Source organism: Alligator sinensis, unplaced genomic scaffold (genome assembly GCF_000455745.1).
Source record: "Alligator sinensis unplaced genomic scaffold, ASM45574v1 scaffold623_1, whole genome shotgun sequence".
Classification (NCBI taxonomy): domain Eukaryota; kingdom Metazoa; phylum Chordata; order Crocodylia; family Alligatoridae; genus Alligator; species Alligator sinensis.
The window spans coordinates 529,012-545,345 of NW_005842769.1; the positions used below are offsets into that span (position 1 = coordinate 529,012).

Genomic DNA, 16,334 nt, shown 5'->3' on the forward strand with positions numbered 1-16,334 from the left:
TGTTCGCTCGTCTCAAGCCCTGTTCTCACACTTGGCATTTTTCCTTCATTTGCTGTATTACTTTTAGTTTTGTGTCTCCATTTCTTCCTTGACTCGTTACTTTTGTTAGCTAATCAGCATTTATACCTTTACAAGGTTGCACTTGAGCACTGCCTAGCATTAACGTTTGTCGGAATCTCTGTAGTCTAACACTGGTTTACAAGCACCAGTTTACAAGTGCAGACCACATGTGTTATTTATGTTTATGATGAAATAAATGCAACTAGGGTACTCCATGTGATGTGTTTCTGTAATCCTATACATGTCTTTTCTCTTTGTCAACAGTATGAATAGGTTGAATACTTTGCCTAGAGGATTTGGCTCTTTACCAGCTTTGGAGGTTCTTGACTTGACTTACAACAATTTAAATGAAACTTCCCTGCCTGGAAACTTCTTCTATCTGAGTAAGAGACTTTTTTTTTTAACCATACATCTTCTTGAAATTGTGCGTTGCATTCTGCAAGAAAAATTTATTTGATAGAGACCAAACTCTAACCAAATATTTTAGATATATATGTGATTCTTCCTTGGGCCCTCTTGAATATTTCTACATAGCTCAGCAGTATGTATCATTGATATACAGTCACCTGACACCATTGGACATAGGAGGACTTGGTTAGTAATGGAGTATTAACTTTCTTCTTGGTTATATTTCTTTGAGTCGTATACTAAAATTTCATAGACCCCAAGATGCTTTGTGGAACGGTAAAGAACGTCACCTTGATGTGTATTGACTATCTGAAAATGAACAAGTTTCTGATTGCTTTTTATGAAAACATTTAACAGCTTTTTGTGTGTATGTAGACATGTACATTTATATCTATATATAAATTATATAATATGTAAATGCATGCATCCAAAAAACATGTTAAAACCATGTTCAAATTGTAAGGTGCAGCTCTCAGAAAGGCCAAAATTAGGTTTGCCTGCATACATGATGTGCTATATGAGCATGCAACTAAAGACTGTCATGTGATGCATACATACAGGATGGCTGGAAAGCTTGCATAGGCATTTCCTTATTTCTGGCATTTTAAATGCTAGAATGTTTTATTTGGTTGTTTGTATGTTCTTTTCTGCATAATGGTTTTTAATGATCAGAAAGCTAAAATTTAAAACAGTGACATGCAATGCAGGTAACAAGGAAAAAACTTGTGAAAGGAAACACAGGACCTGCTCCCTGAAGCAGGAGGAAGGGATCCCTCCCCCAAGTCATCTCTCTTCCAGAGTATTCACTGTTGTCTCTCTTTGTCTTAATATTTCTGCAACGGATCTTGCAAACCCATGATGCTATGTGAATAAAAATGAGCTGAATAGTTCCACTGGGCCATCTTTTCCCCCCTTCTACTGGAGGATGAGAGAGAGTATATGTATGAAAAATTATAAATGGTATGATTTCGAGCTCAGCTGTATTTGTATTTTATTATCCAGTCTTAAGGTCTTTTTACACTTATACTATGCTCTGTTAGCAGTAAAAATAAACGTAATTTTTTCCAAAAACTCGGTCTATTTTTTTTGTATGTTTTGGATATAAATTGGGTAATAAATAGGAATCAGAGGTGAAAAGAGTAATGGCTCTTGTTCTGACAGCTCAGCATTGAAACTGTGCTCCAGAACCTGCCAGAATTTACTATAGTAGAAACTGTTAATTGCGTCAGTCCTTTTAGATATAGATGTTTTCCTGAACTCACCAACAATACAATAAGCCAGTAAATCTAAGTTTGACCTGCTTGTTATTATTGTGAGCCCTGGGTATGTCAAAGGCTTTTCACCAAGTCAGGGTTATTAATCAAACCTGACTCCCTTTTATTGATCAGACCTCAAACAGTTGGGTTATATGCCACCCTGTTTATATATTGCTGTTTAATTTGCAGCCACCCTGCGTGCACTCTATCTAAGTGACAACGATTTTGAAATCCTGCCGCCAGATATCGGGAAGCTCACAAAGTTGCAGATAGTAAGTAATTTATCTAAATTCTTGGAAAATCAATTCACTTTCACAGCCCTTGTAGAAGTAGAATCTAGTCAATTTGAGAAGTCGTGGGGGGTTGTTTTGAAGGAATAATAGCCCACCACACCTGATCCCGTTTCTTGTTTATCTGCAGTACTTGTAAATAAATTGGAAGAATTGACTGTTTGGGGGAAGGCAATGGGCAGAGAGTAGAGTTCTGTTTTATTTTCCTTTATTTTAACTGAAAATTGTTCTGACAACTTTGTATTCTCTGTAAGCTGAGCCTTAGAGACAATGACCTGATATCACTGCCTAAAGAAATCGGTGAACTCACTCAGCTTAAGGAACTTCATATCCAGGGAAACCGCCTAACCGTGCTGCCCCCAGAACTAGGTAAGCTTGTAGAAGGTTGTTTATTTACTTGAGTAATGATGATGCAGTGTGTTTCCGACCGGATCAACTAAACCAACCATTAATCTCTAAGAAATATTATTTGCTGAAGTCATCGCTGCTGCTATTATCTATTTATTCTCATAGAAACCAACCTGCTCTTTCTCTTATTGGTCATCCCTGAATGTGCTTTGGAGAGGAGGAGCTAGCGTATGAGGCAAGTTTTACCAGATAGCAAAATTTGCATATCATATTCTGCTTTGTATACAAACTGTTTTAGGGTGTTGTCTCTCTGATAAGGCTTAATGTCTAATTGGCTATGTTAGAACAATTGTTTTATTCAGCAAAAAAGCTCTTTAGCATTTTAAATGGCTGGATAAAAATGTTACGTAAGGATGTATTTTGTGGGGGGAGGTTCTCTTTTTTTTTTTTTTCTCTCTCTCTCAAGCTTGCTTGTGTTAAGAAAAGTGTGGCCAACAAGAATAAGATGAGTCTAAGTTACTTGTTAGACTTTTAAGTCTGTGTTTTAGTATCTAGTCTCTTGTTGGTTCAATTACTTTTTCCCTGAAAATAAAGAAACTGGAAGATGACCTATCCATTTTTTATTACATTGTTATTTCATCACTAGGAATATATTTTTTCTTTAGTTGTTTTCATTTGAAAAAAGAAAATCTGGTTGTAGGTTAACATTAATTAATTAATTTATTTGGTTTTTAAACTACCCTATAAGGCTCACAGTGGCTTACAAATTGCATGAATTTGCTTTGCAGTACCTCCTATATGATGATGGAGTTGTACCTACTTGTGCCAAATCTGAAGTAGTTCATGGTGTTTTATGATAACCTTTAAAAAAACTTTTTGCTTTAAAAAAGGAGCTGCTTCAGTTATCCATTGCTGAAGCACCTGTATTTTAAGCAGGCACAGTTTTTTGCCCTTCCAACTAGTACTTCCTGGAACCAAAATGAAAAACAGTTTGGGAATGTGATGGTGGAAATGTTTATATTATATGAATCTATTGCAACCAGTCTGTGTGTTGATTGGTGGCTGTTTATAGCACTCGGATATCTAAATATTTAGTTTACATTTTAAATAGGGGAGCTAAGCTTTGTTACACAAAGGCTAAAGAAAATTGTTTGCGTGTTTGGAAGTACAGATTTTTGGGTCTTTTTCCCCTTTTTTGGTTCTCTTATTTGTTCCATGTCTCTCTCTCATTGTAGCAGACTCTACCATGCTGAAGGTTCTTTTCCCACACCACTGATACCAAAAGATGCTCTTCTAACGCCTTAATCTTGGATGCGTGTGTTAAATTTCATGATGTTGATATATAATTTTTCTATAGCTTTTTGTCAGAATTATGTTTAGTTTTGTTCAACTAAAATAACATTTTAGAAACCTGTGCCATTAATATGAATGCACTTTCTTATGGATTCCTATTTTATAGTCCTGGAATTCTTCATAGTGGAAAGTAAATTCTGTAATATGTAACCAGTTTTGGTGGTTAATTAAAGTGTTCTACACATACAGCTGGTTGCCTTAGAAGTATCACAGCAAATTCACATGAAAAAATGTTTGTGTATACAAGGGCAATGCTTGGAACAAAGGTCTTGAAATGCATCCTAGAGTGACCTGACAAATGCAGAACATATTGCTGATGCATTTCTTTGCAATCAGATTTGGCTTACGTTTGTTTTGTATCATGATGATACTGAAACTGTATAGCATGAAAGGGGCTTACACTATTGAAATGGTTTTGCATCAGAGTATGTTAGCTGTGCAGCAAAACTTCTCATGCCATTCCTTATGAGACAGTCTCACCCATGATTCTTACTTACGATATAATAGCCCATTTCTCTTGCATTCTGTGCCCTGTATAATATGAGGTGTATCAACTTTTTTTAGCTTTTACTTCTAAAGAGACTTGTATCTCATTCTGACTGTGTAACTTGTTTTCTGTAATTATGTTTATTACAAGAAAAAGTTGTGTTTACTAGTACTTTGGTCCCTTGTGAGAAAACTAAGTTATGAGGTGCTTAGGGGCTCATGTCACAGTGATGGCTCAAATATACATATTAGAATAAAACCAGTTTATTTGGAGTGGGACTAGGTAATTTCATGTATAGGAGAAAGCACTGAAGCACATCTGAAGATGAGAGTGGAAAATGGGCAGAAAACGGCATCCAGGTAAAAAGTTGATTTGGAAGTAGGAGAGGATTTAACAAATATAACTAAATGTTAATCATTAATAATGGCACAGGTCAAAGCGTGTCAGTTAGTAAAGATTAAAACCAACCTGTGTTGTGTTTAGTCGAGAGAACCTGTCAGTAAATGAAGGAAGAAAACAAATATTGCTGTCCAAGAGAAAAAAGAAGGAACTTTGTACAACATATTGGTTCTTGATTAGGATACTTGTCTGTATAAACAGTACGTGTGAATGATGAATACAGGAAGTGACTGAGAAGCGGGGTGGAATTCACAGCTTGTTTTTATCATTTGTCTCTCAAAGCCTGGGTCATGAGGAATGGTGGTGGGCAGTCATATATAAACTTTAAAGAGGTGCTGGCATTTTTTTCAAGCATTTAAAAGGTTATGTGCTGCAATGCAAGACAAATAAATCATGATTCACTGCAACAACAGAGTTGCAGTCAGTTATATAAATGGCCTAGGAATCACTAAATCTGTCACTTTGTGTATTCTGACCATTTAACAATTGGAATAGTGTTGAAAAAAAAGCTGAATAGAAACGAGGCAAAGCAAAGTGGCTGATGCAGTTAGTAAGATCAGCAGTTGGCAATTTTGAAGCTCACTGTTTGGTCATCAAAGTAGACCCTGGAGAAGACTACCTGAGTTGAGTCAAGGAGTAGGAAGCGCCAAGACTGTAGGGGAAACATGGAATCATTTACATACTTGAAGTCAGATGTGATTGAATAACATTAATACTTGGATTGAACAGCTCTGCAACTTTGCAGAGAAGGTAACCAGCCTATTTTTGGTTTACTTGTATCAAATGTAGTAGGTAGCATTATCAAGAAAAGAAAAACTATGTGCCATTGATGTCTTCCTGTCAGCAAGAAGTACCACAGTTGGTTTGCTTATGTTTCATTCCATGATCATGGGAGAAACAATGGCTTTGTTTGAGCGCTGTTAATTCTATCATAACCTTTTTCAGAACTGAATATAGAAACAGATGGCTTTTAAAAAATACTAGTGACAGTTGTTTTAGCCAAACAATTTTTTTTCACATTAAAGATAATACTGAGCTTGTAACTATGAACTTTAGTAGTTCATATTTGAAATATTGAATATCTCTTTCCAAATTAAAGTCTTTTCAAGAGTTCCATAAAGCTTCCATCCAGCTTTCTTTCATGTAAGCTGAATGTATATTTTATGATGGTTTCTCTGGCCTTCTTAGAGCAAAGGAAAGCCAGAAAATCCTCAGACTAATTCTATCATTTTTTATTTTTTTTTATAAAGCTAGATTATTTTTGGTGAATGAAAAATTGACTTCTGTCATATATGTACCCATTTGGCACATTTGCTTCTAATCCTCACAAATCACAACTACACATAGGGAGATTGTTTTAGATTTTGTAATATGAGCAATATGAGGCCTGATTAGGAGGTGGATAGTAAACTTCTGTGGGAATGAACCAGCATGGTGGATATAAAGAAGTGGGTGTTTTAATCTTTACTTTAGATACCTAGGCTAAGATGGTAAATAAGCAAAAAGAAAAAATCTTTTAAAATGTGAGGTATCATTGAAACAGTGAAACTAAACACAAGCAAACAAGAAAACTCTTAACCAGCTGTGCAGAGCAGGTTAAATTTTGCCATTTCTCTGCTTAGAAAAGCAAACATAAGCATACTGCCCACTATGCCAAGTGTCACTGCACCCTCTCCAGCAGCAATACCACCAACATGCAAGCAGAGTCCTGTGATACTAATGGGAAGTACGTGTATATTGGGACCATTTGGGTACTAGCTTCCACAGCAGTACTTTTGGGGAGAGTCATTTGGTTATTTAAAAGGCACTTAGTGAAGTTCCCTCTGTTTGGAGCTAAAGTAGAGGTAGGGGTACAGTATGAGAAGTGTGTTGGTGAATTTCATTCTGATGTACCAATTATATGGATAAATAGAAGAACTTGTCTTCCAGAGCTGCCAACCTGGCATTTATTAGTCAAATAATATAACAGAAAAATTTACTCAAGTGTAGACCAGAAATGGCATGTTTACCTTGAGAAAACACTTCTAGACATGTCTGACTAACATATTGGTATAACTTAATAAGAAATGTTGGCATATTTCTTACCTCTAGGCTAGCTTAATATTTCTTACCTCAAGGTTGGTTTAATGTAAAATCAACTTTTTACATTGATCAACATTTTCAAACCTAGTTTCTGTTAAACTAACCTTGAAAATAAAATAAAATTAACATTCACATAGATAAAGAATAAAATTAGTAGTTGCCTGGATAAATGATATTCTGGGGAAGAGTTGTGAGTTTTGTAAAGGGAAATTCCTGTCTCACTAATCTGCTGGTATTCTTTGAGGGTTTTAACAAGCGTGTGGCCAAGGGGGATCTAGTTGATATATCATATTTGGGCTTTAAAGAAACTTTTGAGAAGGTTACATACTAACAGCATGGGAAAAGTTGTCATGGGATTAGAGGATCAAAAACTGGTTAAAAGATCAGAAACAAGGAGTAAAGGTAAATGGTCATTCTCCATGATGGAGGAAGGTCAGTAGTGGGTCCCCGTCTACATGTGTGCCTGGGACAGCAGCAATTTGAGCTGGGGCATTGTAGGCCTCTGGTGGGCTGGGTTGACCAGGTGCTATTTACGCCCTCAGTCAGTGTCCACACGTGTTTCAGCACATTAAAGTACTCTGCCATGAGATAATACTGTCAGGGGCAATACTGTCTTATGGCAGAGTTAATTAGTTTACAGAGCGCTAGTACTAGTGCAGGTGTAGACTCTGACACTTTTTTCTGTGAAGCTAATTAGTCTACACTGCAGTGTAGCGCATGCATAGATACACCCACTGTAATGAACAGGAGACAGGTTTAAAACAAACAAGATGAAACTCTCTCTAAACACAGTTTACAGCTAACTTGTGGAACTTATTGCTACAGGAGATTGTAGAGGCCGATAGTATAACCAGGTTCAAGCAGAGATTCAATAAGTTTACGATGTGCAGCTCCATTGGGAACTATTAAATAGCATGTATCCTATCACATCACTAAACCAATAATAATGCTAGGAAAAGTATGACAGAGCATTATTCTAGACATGCCCTGATCATATACTCTCCCACTAAAGCATCTACTATTTGCTGCTGTCAGGCACAGGAAACTGAGCCAATAGACTATTTGTGTAGCTAGGATGGCACATCTTACATTCTTCTGAGTAATACGAAAGATTTGAAATGGGGCAGAGCAAGGAGAAGTGGGGACAAAATAAAACTACAGTACACCCTGGAAGTGTTTCCTATAGCTATCGGTTTACATTTATGAAACTTGCATTCATTTTCATGTGGTATTGTGGCTTTTGTTAAACTTTCTAAGACACGGACTTACTGTTTTCTGGGTTTGTTTTTAACATGCAACTTCTTCTGTTGCTTCTCATATAGTTACAATATGTTGATAGATTTTACCCAGACTGAATATACCCTGATTTTTTTTTTATGAGCCCTGTCAGCATAACCACATTTGTTAGAGACTATTTTACCTGTTTTGCCAGAATTAGCATTCAAGATTATTATAACTGGAGGTAATTAGAGAGATTTTTATCTGTCATTAAATCTTGTTTACTCTGCATTTCATGGCCCTTTATAGGCAGTTTTGCTGTTTGTTCTTTGTGTTTAGCTAGCTACCTATATTTATGCGGATGCTTAAAAAAACACTGGGGAAGTGTAATATCTGAAAATTAATGAGATTACAAGTTGGTGGTGTCCTGTCAAAACAAAAACACCTTTGGTAGTTGAAAATTCCATAGGTGGTTTTGGAATTTGGTTAGATGTGAAAGTTTAAAGGGTAAACTGGGATTCTGTAACCCTATAATGTTGGCTGTTAGATAGAAAGCTGCTTTGACATTGCATTAGTTTTCTTTTTTTCCAAAACCATGGGTCACTGACATTATCCCTATTGGGTTCTCAGCTGATTGAAAATAAAAGCATTTTGCAGGGCCAAAGAGCTTACTTCTTGGGATCCTAGTAAGCCATCCCTATTTAAGCCATCCCATAGAAATGTTTATCTAACCTATTCTTATCTCAAAATGTCCAAACTGTGCAAATTGTATTGTATTGAAATCTGCACTAAAATGTTTACTGAACAAGAAACTTGATCTATTAGTAAATATTGCAGTAATTTTGTTTAGGTATATATTCAATGAAAGGTCTGTTTCACTTTCCCCATAGATGCCAAATAGCTTAATTTAACCTAGTCTTCAATTTTAAATAACTTTTAAAAGAAAGTTTAAAAAATACTTTCAGAAAAAGGGAAAAATACTTTCAAAAGGATCTCTTGGACTCTTGTCAATATGCTGCTGCTTCTCCAATTATCCATATCTACCCACACAGTGGTATCAGTATGGTTGCCTTGGTACCTGCTCCTGAAAGATGTGAGGTAGAGTTTGACTGCTGAAATAGCATGATTTTTCATGGAGAAGTACAAGTCATTAGCACAGTGGTGTTTGTTTAGCAGTACCTTGTGTAGTGTATTGAAGACATTCTTGTTTTGTGGCTCCTATCACTGAAAGCTAATTTTGTTTGTAGATTATTTTAGTCATCCCTCTAGGCTAGGGACAGACGATCAAAAAGTCTGAGCCTGAATTGATTCAATCTTTGCAAGTTAGTCTAACCTGACTAGGCTAAACCAGTTTGTAACTGTATAGACATCTACTCTGGATAGAAAAAATTCAGGCACATGCCTGCAGTGGCTTAAGCTACAAGCTGGGGGGTGCTAGAGCAGCCATTCCTTCCCTTCCACAGGGAAGCTGAGCTAAGGGGGGTGTGGGCAGGCCCAGCCAGGATGTTCTTATTATGCCCCCCTCCCCCCACGCCAAGCAGCTCAACCAGGAATGTTTATCACCCCTAACTCAGTGTCGATCAACCCATTAAGAAACAAAGCCTCTCTCCATTAGTTCAGGCTCTTAAACAGCTTTTCCAAGGAAAGACATCAAGCAACCTGTTGACTAGCTCCAAAAAACCTGTCCGCCCTTGTCTTCTCCCACAGCATGGACTGTAGCCAGCATGTGGCCTGCTAGCTAATGCTTGAGTATCTGCATAAGGCAGTGTGGCAGAAGTGGGGGTGGGGGAATAATCCCTACTTATCAGGGAGAAGCCAGGCAGATGCTCTGTGCCTGCAAGTCTCTGCCAGAGCTCTTGCCAGGGAGCAGAGGGGAGGGGCCAGCCCTGCTCTGGAACAGAGAGGCCCGCCCTGCCCAGAGAGCATGCTGGGTTGCTGGGGGAGTCTGGTTTATCTTAAACCAGCAAGGGGTCTGGGACAGACATTGTATAAACTGGTTTGAGCCTAATCAGTTAAGTCTGATACTACATTCAACCAGATTTATCTCAAACCAGTTTCAGCCATTTTCAAACTGGTTTATGTGCACTGAACATGTGTTACAGGTTTAAACTAGTTTCTGATCACTTAAACTGGTTTATATGTAATGTCTGTCCCTAGCCCTAATGTGAGATTTGTTTCATAAAACTGGTAGTAGAGATTACTAAGAATCCACCCATTATTTGAGATCTAGTTAGTAAATTTGAATTGTCCGGTGTCTTAAAGAATAAATCCCTGAGTTTTGGCTTGCTGGCTACATTCCATTTTCCTACTGTGCGTAATACCTGAAATCTTGTATGTGGAAGAAATTCAGCACTATGCATTCTGCTTTTTTCCTAACTCATCTTCAGTCTTGACACATTTGTAAGTAAAGTCCCCTGGTGTCAAATTTCCCATTATGCTTTAGTGTAATGGCTCTAGTTGACCTTTACTATGATTTTGGAATTTTGTATAAATATCTCAAAATGTGGATTTGAAACAAAGTGAATGTGGACTTATAGAAAGGTTCAGGAGAGATGGTGCTGGAGAATGAAATCTTTTACGCACACAATTGAAACGCTAATAGAAGCAGTGCCCATTTGCTTTGTGTCATCTAACCTTGACTTGAAGCATGCAAAGCCTTGAAGCAGCCAATTCCCGTGCCTGTTCCTTCCTTGGTCTTTTAGCTGCCAGTCCCTTCAAGCAAAATAACTGTAGTAAGATCAGGTAGAATAATTAGATAGATTAGATTTAGAGGACCCAATCTGACTTATGTTATAAAGAAGATCGAGAGGTGTTTTGAAGTCAGTGAGTAGATAGGAAAAAAATAGTATGGAGAAAGGCAGAATGAGAAGCATTGATTGCATGTTAAATCCAATAAATTCAAGTAAGAAATAAAGTTAAAAATTATAAGAGTGACAATCTAGGGCAGTGGTGAATTCTTCCTCTTGACTGCCCAATTTGCTGAAAGATATGCTTTAGTCATGTACCCTCTAGTTACTGAACATATTAGGTAATTGGGTGAAGTTCTGTGACGTCTTATGTAAGAGATGGTCAAACATAGTTGATTTGTTATTTGTCCCTTCTGCTCTTCAAACCTATTAGTTAATTGAAACATTTCTCTCAGTTAAACTTGAAATAGTTGAAATGCCTGTAGAAGTTCATAAACTTGGTGCTAGCATTCCTCAGTTGGAAGAAACTGGAAAAAGTAAGATAACGTCAGGCATTAGAATCAGAAGCTCGGGTTAGTCCTTCAGACTTCCCTTTCAAGAGGTGTTTCCTGAACTTGCCCAGTGAGCCAGGGCTGGAAGAACCTGCCTGCCACTGTCAACACCTCTTCTGAATATACTGCCATGTGGGCAACAGAACGGGCAAAGAAATGTGCGGATCCGTTTCTTTACTTTTCCCGTCAACTAGTAGCTTGAAGTGTTTTGTTGGTTTGCCTTCGTAAGATTTTTTTTCTTCCTCCCCCACCTTTTCATTTTTGGAGAAGTGAACTATTTTCCATTAATGTGCTTGGTGTGTGTTCTCCATTTAACCGTATTTTGGGGAACATCAAGCCAAATGTTCTACCAGGAGCAGGGACCTATTCCTGCTTCAGAAAAATCCACAATATAGGTGAATCCAAATGATGCTTACAGCTAATTCAGTAAAAGGTTTTTGCAGCAAAATGACAGAAATATAACAATAAAATGTAATATCACCCTGGATCTTTTGGAGGCGCTTCAATCTAGCTTCAATTTTTATAACTGGTGTTTTTTTAATAATTTGAATCTCATTAACAAGCAATGTATATTTTAGACATATGTTATGAAGTTATAGTTTTGTTTATCATATTGGATTTTATGATTATTTTATCTGATGCCAAAAAAGACTTGAGTCACACTTAGCTTATGTACTAGAATTCATTCCTCTGTGCTGTCTTATCAATTCTTTTCTATCCCTTTTCTGTTACTAAAACTGTAGAAGAGGCTTCAAACAGAAATGCTGTTATTCCTTGTAGAGAGTCATGAGTTGCAAGTGTTCAGATTTGTATAAAAATGAGTAGTTTTTGTTAAAACAGACATAAAAATCACAGTTACATTCCATATAACAAATGAAAACATAATATTTATATTATTCACAATTAATTCTCTTAGTACCTATTTTATGACCTTCTATTCATGACAGTTTTTCCACCCCCACACTTATGCCAATCCATCTCTAGGGAGAACAAAGCACATGGCACCAAAGTAATAAAAATTGTAAGCCCTAGGGTGTAAAACAAAGCTAAAACAAACCAAATCAGACACATTTTTACATATAACTTAAGTTTAGGTTTTGTGTAGTAGATTGATCCCTTACTTAGCCTTTAATAAAATTGGATTTAAGGGTATTTATAGCTAAATAAAAAAATAAAGTTAATTTCTTACCTCACGTTCTTGTGTGTGCGTGAGTCCTCAGAGCTGTAAAAGGAAAGAACATTTAAGTTACAAACTTAATGCCATCTATAAGAAAAATTGGTATGATCACACCAAAGGACTGTGTTTGAGGTCAGTGGTGAAATATACTGCTTGGGAAGTAGTGAGGGGAGGCAGTAAAAGGGAGACAGCTATAGGGATTATGGTATAGGGCCAAATATTGCCTCCTGTGTAATTCCATTGATCTTACTGGTGCTACAGTGAGGATGAATTTAGCCCATTATGAAGAAGTGTTCAGCTGGTATTTCACAGGCAGGATAATGTTTCGAATGCTGAATGCCAACTTTCACTTTTAAAATGTCACAATTGTTTAATTACTTCATTACATCTTTTTTTTAAGCAGTATAAATGCTCCTTGGTGCTCTTGAAGTGAGAAGTGCTGTTTTTTCGTTCTCACCTTTTAATGTGTATTTGAACTAGTGCCTAAGACTCCCAGTCATGGCCTAATGTATCACTGAGCTAGAGCCTATAGATCCTACTCAAATGCCTAATGAGAAGATAGTCTTGAGAAGCTTACAGTCTAAAATGAGATATTTGGTGACCAGCAAAGAGCACAGGAAACAACACAGTGCTGGTCAGCCTGATAGGTAGCTCAACACTGTCTACCTGGTATTTTCTGGAAATTAGTTGTATTTAACTGTAGAGCAAATTGTTGCTTGCTTGTTTTTTGTAGGCTACGTCTGGTTTTTGGAGACATTGAGCAGTTTATACAGTACAGTTTTGTGCCACCAGCATTACAGGAAGATAAGGAGAAATATGTAATGCCATTTTGAGGGGCAGTTAAACCTAAGGATGTGAGCAGGGACAAATAATCACTGATGACCAATGACCAGTTTGTGAATCAAATTTGCATAGATCAAAGTGGAAGAATTAATATTTGGTTTTCTTTGTAAATAGTTCAGCTTTGCTGGAGATCCATCTTCTGTACTTTCAGGTGGCACCTACTAAGTCATAGGCTTGTGTTACTAGTATTGTTTAATAATATTGTAGAAGCACAAAAATAAATTACTTTTGAGTTGTTTAAGCAGATGTTCACATTCACAGTGTAGGTCAAATTTGAACAGTTCATCCTTTGGTATCATAAGTGCTGGAGACATTTGATGGTTGCAAATATTTATGGCAGGCAACAAAACCACAAATTTTATTAGAACTACATTTTTTTTTTTTTGTTTTAGAAGGGCACATTCTAAAAGTGTAACAGCCACTTAATCTCATTTCTTCCCTTCTCTCTGGTTTAGTTAGCCTTGTATCTTCAGTGTCTGTCCTTTCTTAATCCTGGTGGATTTAAGTTGAATATGAATGCAACCCTTGTGCCAGGGAATCCAATAATTAAGGTAATTAATGCCTTTTAAGGGAGAAATCGTAGGATAGGTGACATTTTTCCCTTCTCACAAACAGAGTTCAAATAGCTTGAAATCTTCCTGTTGGGGGGACTCATGATTTTACCATGTTGATGCAGTATCTGAGCAGCACGGTAAGCCATTGATTCTTAACATGATTAGAGCTACTTTTTGATTTTCACCATTGCTTGTCAGATTGGAATCAGGGATCTGATTTTTCTGTCTCAGATCTTAAATAGTCTTTTGCTCCTGTGTAAAGTGGATGTAAAATGCTGCTGTTTTGATATTATCGGGTAGCTTTTTTACATCAACTTTGAATCATTTTACCCCAGTGTAAATAGTTACTCAAGGTGCAAAGTTATGGAGATTGGTTTTTGGGTTTTTTTTGTTTTTTGCTGGAAGTGAATCAGGGCTTCAGAACCTGATAATTAGGGGTAATAGTTTTAATTTCAAATTATATTTATAAATTTACATTCAAATAGAACAGCTCAGTGCTAAGAAAAATCCTCTTTAAAAGTATGGTAGCGGCAGCAAAAGATCTACTAGTGGGACTACTTTACATGAGAGTAAAACTTGGTGTATTCTCTTCTTTCCAGCTGCCCATCTATGGAAGCACTGTCTTAAGGAGCAGAGCTTCTGATACTTCACTTGGTGTAAAAGTGAGGCAATGGGCCCAAGCCTCTAGCAGTCATTCACAATCTGCTAGAATAACCATATTTTGTTTGTGATAAGGTAAACAAGTACTATTTAAATGGAGTGATGTACATGGGTAGAACAAAACAAAAATAATCAATGCAATCTCCAACACTCACATTTTGTTTCAGTCTACAGCACTGAATTTTTCCCAGAGGCAATTTTGTGTTTTTACTTACTAAAAATATCCAAATAATTTGGCGTGATCTGTTTAGCACAGTATATGTGTTTCTTAAAGGCTATGGGATAGTATTCTACTTATAACATTTAAATTACACATACACGAGCACATCTGCCCTGACCATTTTCCCACCCAGAGCCCCAGTACTAGAGAGAGTAGCATAAGAGCTTTTGCAAGCACTGTCCCATACTAGGATTATGTTTGGAATGTTGCTTTTCAACCCTACTTGGTTCAGTTTATTGCACTGAAAAAGTAAGCACCTGCAAATATTTTATCTGTGAACATACAAGAACATGGACATTGTTGCAGTTATACATGTGCACGTCTTATGTAAGTTATGTGGGTATCACTTTGGCAATGCTACCATGAGTCCAGTGGTAAAGCTTGTTGGATTCTTCTCCTGCCGGCTTGTACAATCTTTCTGGTGAAAGTGTTCTGTTTATGGGCATTGCTTCTTCATCCATTACTTCAAAAAGAGGGCAGGGATTAGGATAGACATAGACCCAGTGTTCCTAAGCGTTATAACTAGATATGACATTTTTGTGAAGCCAGTGGCAGGGGAAAACTTACATAGTGTATTTCAAATGCACACACCAACAGTTTGTTGTGTTTAAGGGATCCTCTCTTTGCTGTAATATCCTTTCACTTCAACAGCACGGCATGTCTTTAAATTGATTAAATTTAAATGAAGTGTATGATATTTAGAATCTACAGCAGGAACTTTACATTGAGGAGGTGAGAGAAAGTTAAGGCAGCATTCCCCAGTTTATTTGGTATAGGCTGTAAATTATTGAACCAACTCAAGATTGGACTCCTCAGCTAAGAACCTTCCTGCTGGGATTTTGGAAATATGTAACTCATTTCCATAAGCAAAATTGAATTTGCTCTGTAACGTGGCTAAATTTGCCTCACTGAATTTAACTATTTATATTGGGTGTACACAGATTGATCATTTTTATCTCTATACAACACTTACAGAATTATAATGGTTAGTGAATGCTTACTGTGTTTGGTGGCTTTGGAGAGAAATGCATATGGTTCTTTTGCAGGTAGTAAAATGAAAAATCCAATTTGCAATTGCAGAATAAGCTTCTGAGTGATATATGATCTTCATAGCAGCATCGGTCAAAGGGTTACTGCTAATCACAGTGCTGGCTTGCTTCCCTAGTGGTTTGTGCCTTAAAACTGAATAGAGAACAGTGCAAGTCTGTCTTGAGCCAGCTAGCAAAGATTTAGATGCACCAGTTCCTAGCTTATTAGGTCCTCTTTGTCACAGTGCTTAATCCTGCTGCCTGATCCTTGTTAGAACAGCAGTGCTGCTGAGTCCTCTAATAAAGGAGATGGGTGTGAGACTCCTAACTAGAAGCACTGAAGCGTAAGGCAGTTAGGGCAATTGCCGCCTGACTGGCAGAGGGGTGAAATGCTTCCTGCATGTTATTACTTAAAAAGAACAGGCTTCAGACAGCTGACAGATGAGCTTTGCTGAGGTAATGGTAACTTGTTGATAGGCCCATATGAGACAAGTGTCATCTTTTCACACAGTATAATGGTCTAGCTTTACCCTAATTATGTTAACCCTTTTTCATAGAGAGAGCAGCATTAAGGATTAAATATAATGCAGAGCATGGTGAAATACAGCTGAGACCACCAGCAGCTGTTGCAGTCATATGTACATGTTAACTCTATATATACAAATGCTATTGATTTGAAAAATAAGCACATCATTTATTCTGTATGGAATTAT

At 37.1% G+C, this 16,334-nt stretch overlaps 1 protein-coding gene across 6 annotated transcripts in view; it reads left to right on the forward strand.

Annotated features, from left to right (window-relative positions):
- RSU1 (Ras suppressor protein 1) overlaps positions 1-16,334 on the forward strand; it is a 171,420-nt gene that overhangs the window by 55,513 nt on the left and 99,573 nt on the right. For all 6 annotated transcript variants that reach the window (XR_003096461.1, XR_003096463.1, XR_003096462.1 and 3 more), the window contains exons 5-7: positions 325-443; positions 1,914-1,996; positions 2,269-2,383. Coding sequence is in view for 2 of the 6 variants with exons in the window: in XM_006034742.1 (XP_006034804.1) it covers positions 325-443; positions 1,914-1,996; positions 2,269-2,383 (317 nt within the window). In the remaining 4 variants the exon portion in view is untranslated. The remainder of the gene's footprint in view (positions 1-324; positions 444-1,913; positions 1,997-2,268; positions 2,384-16,334) is intronic.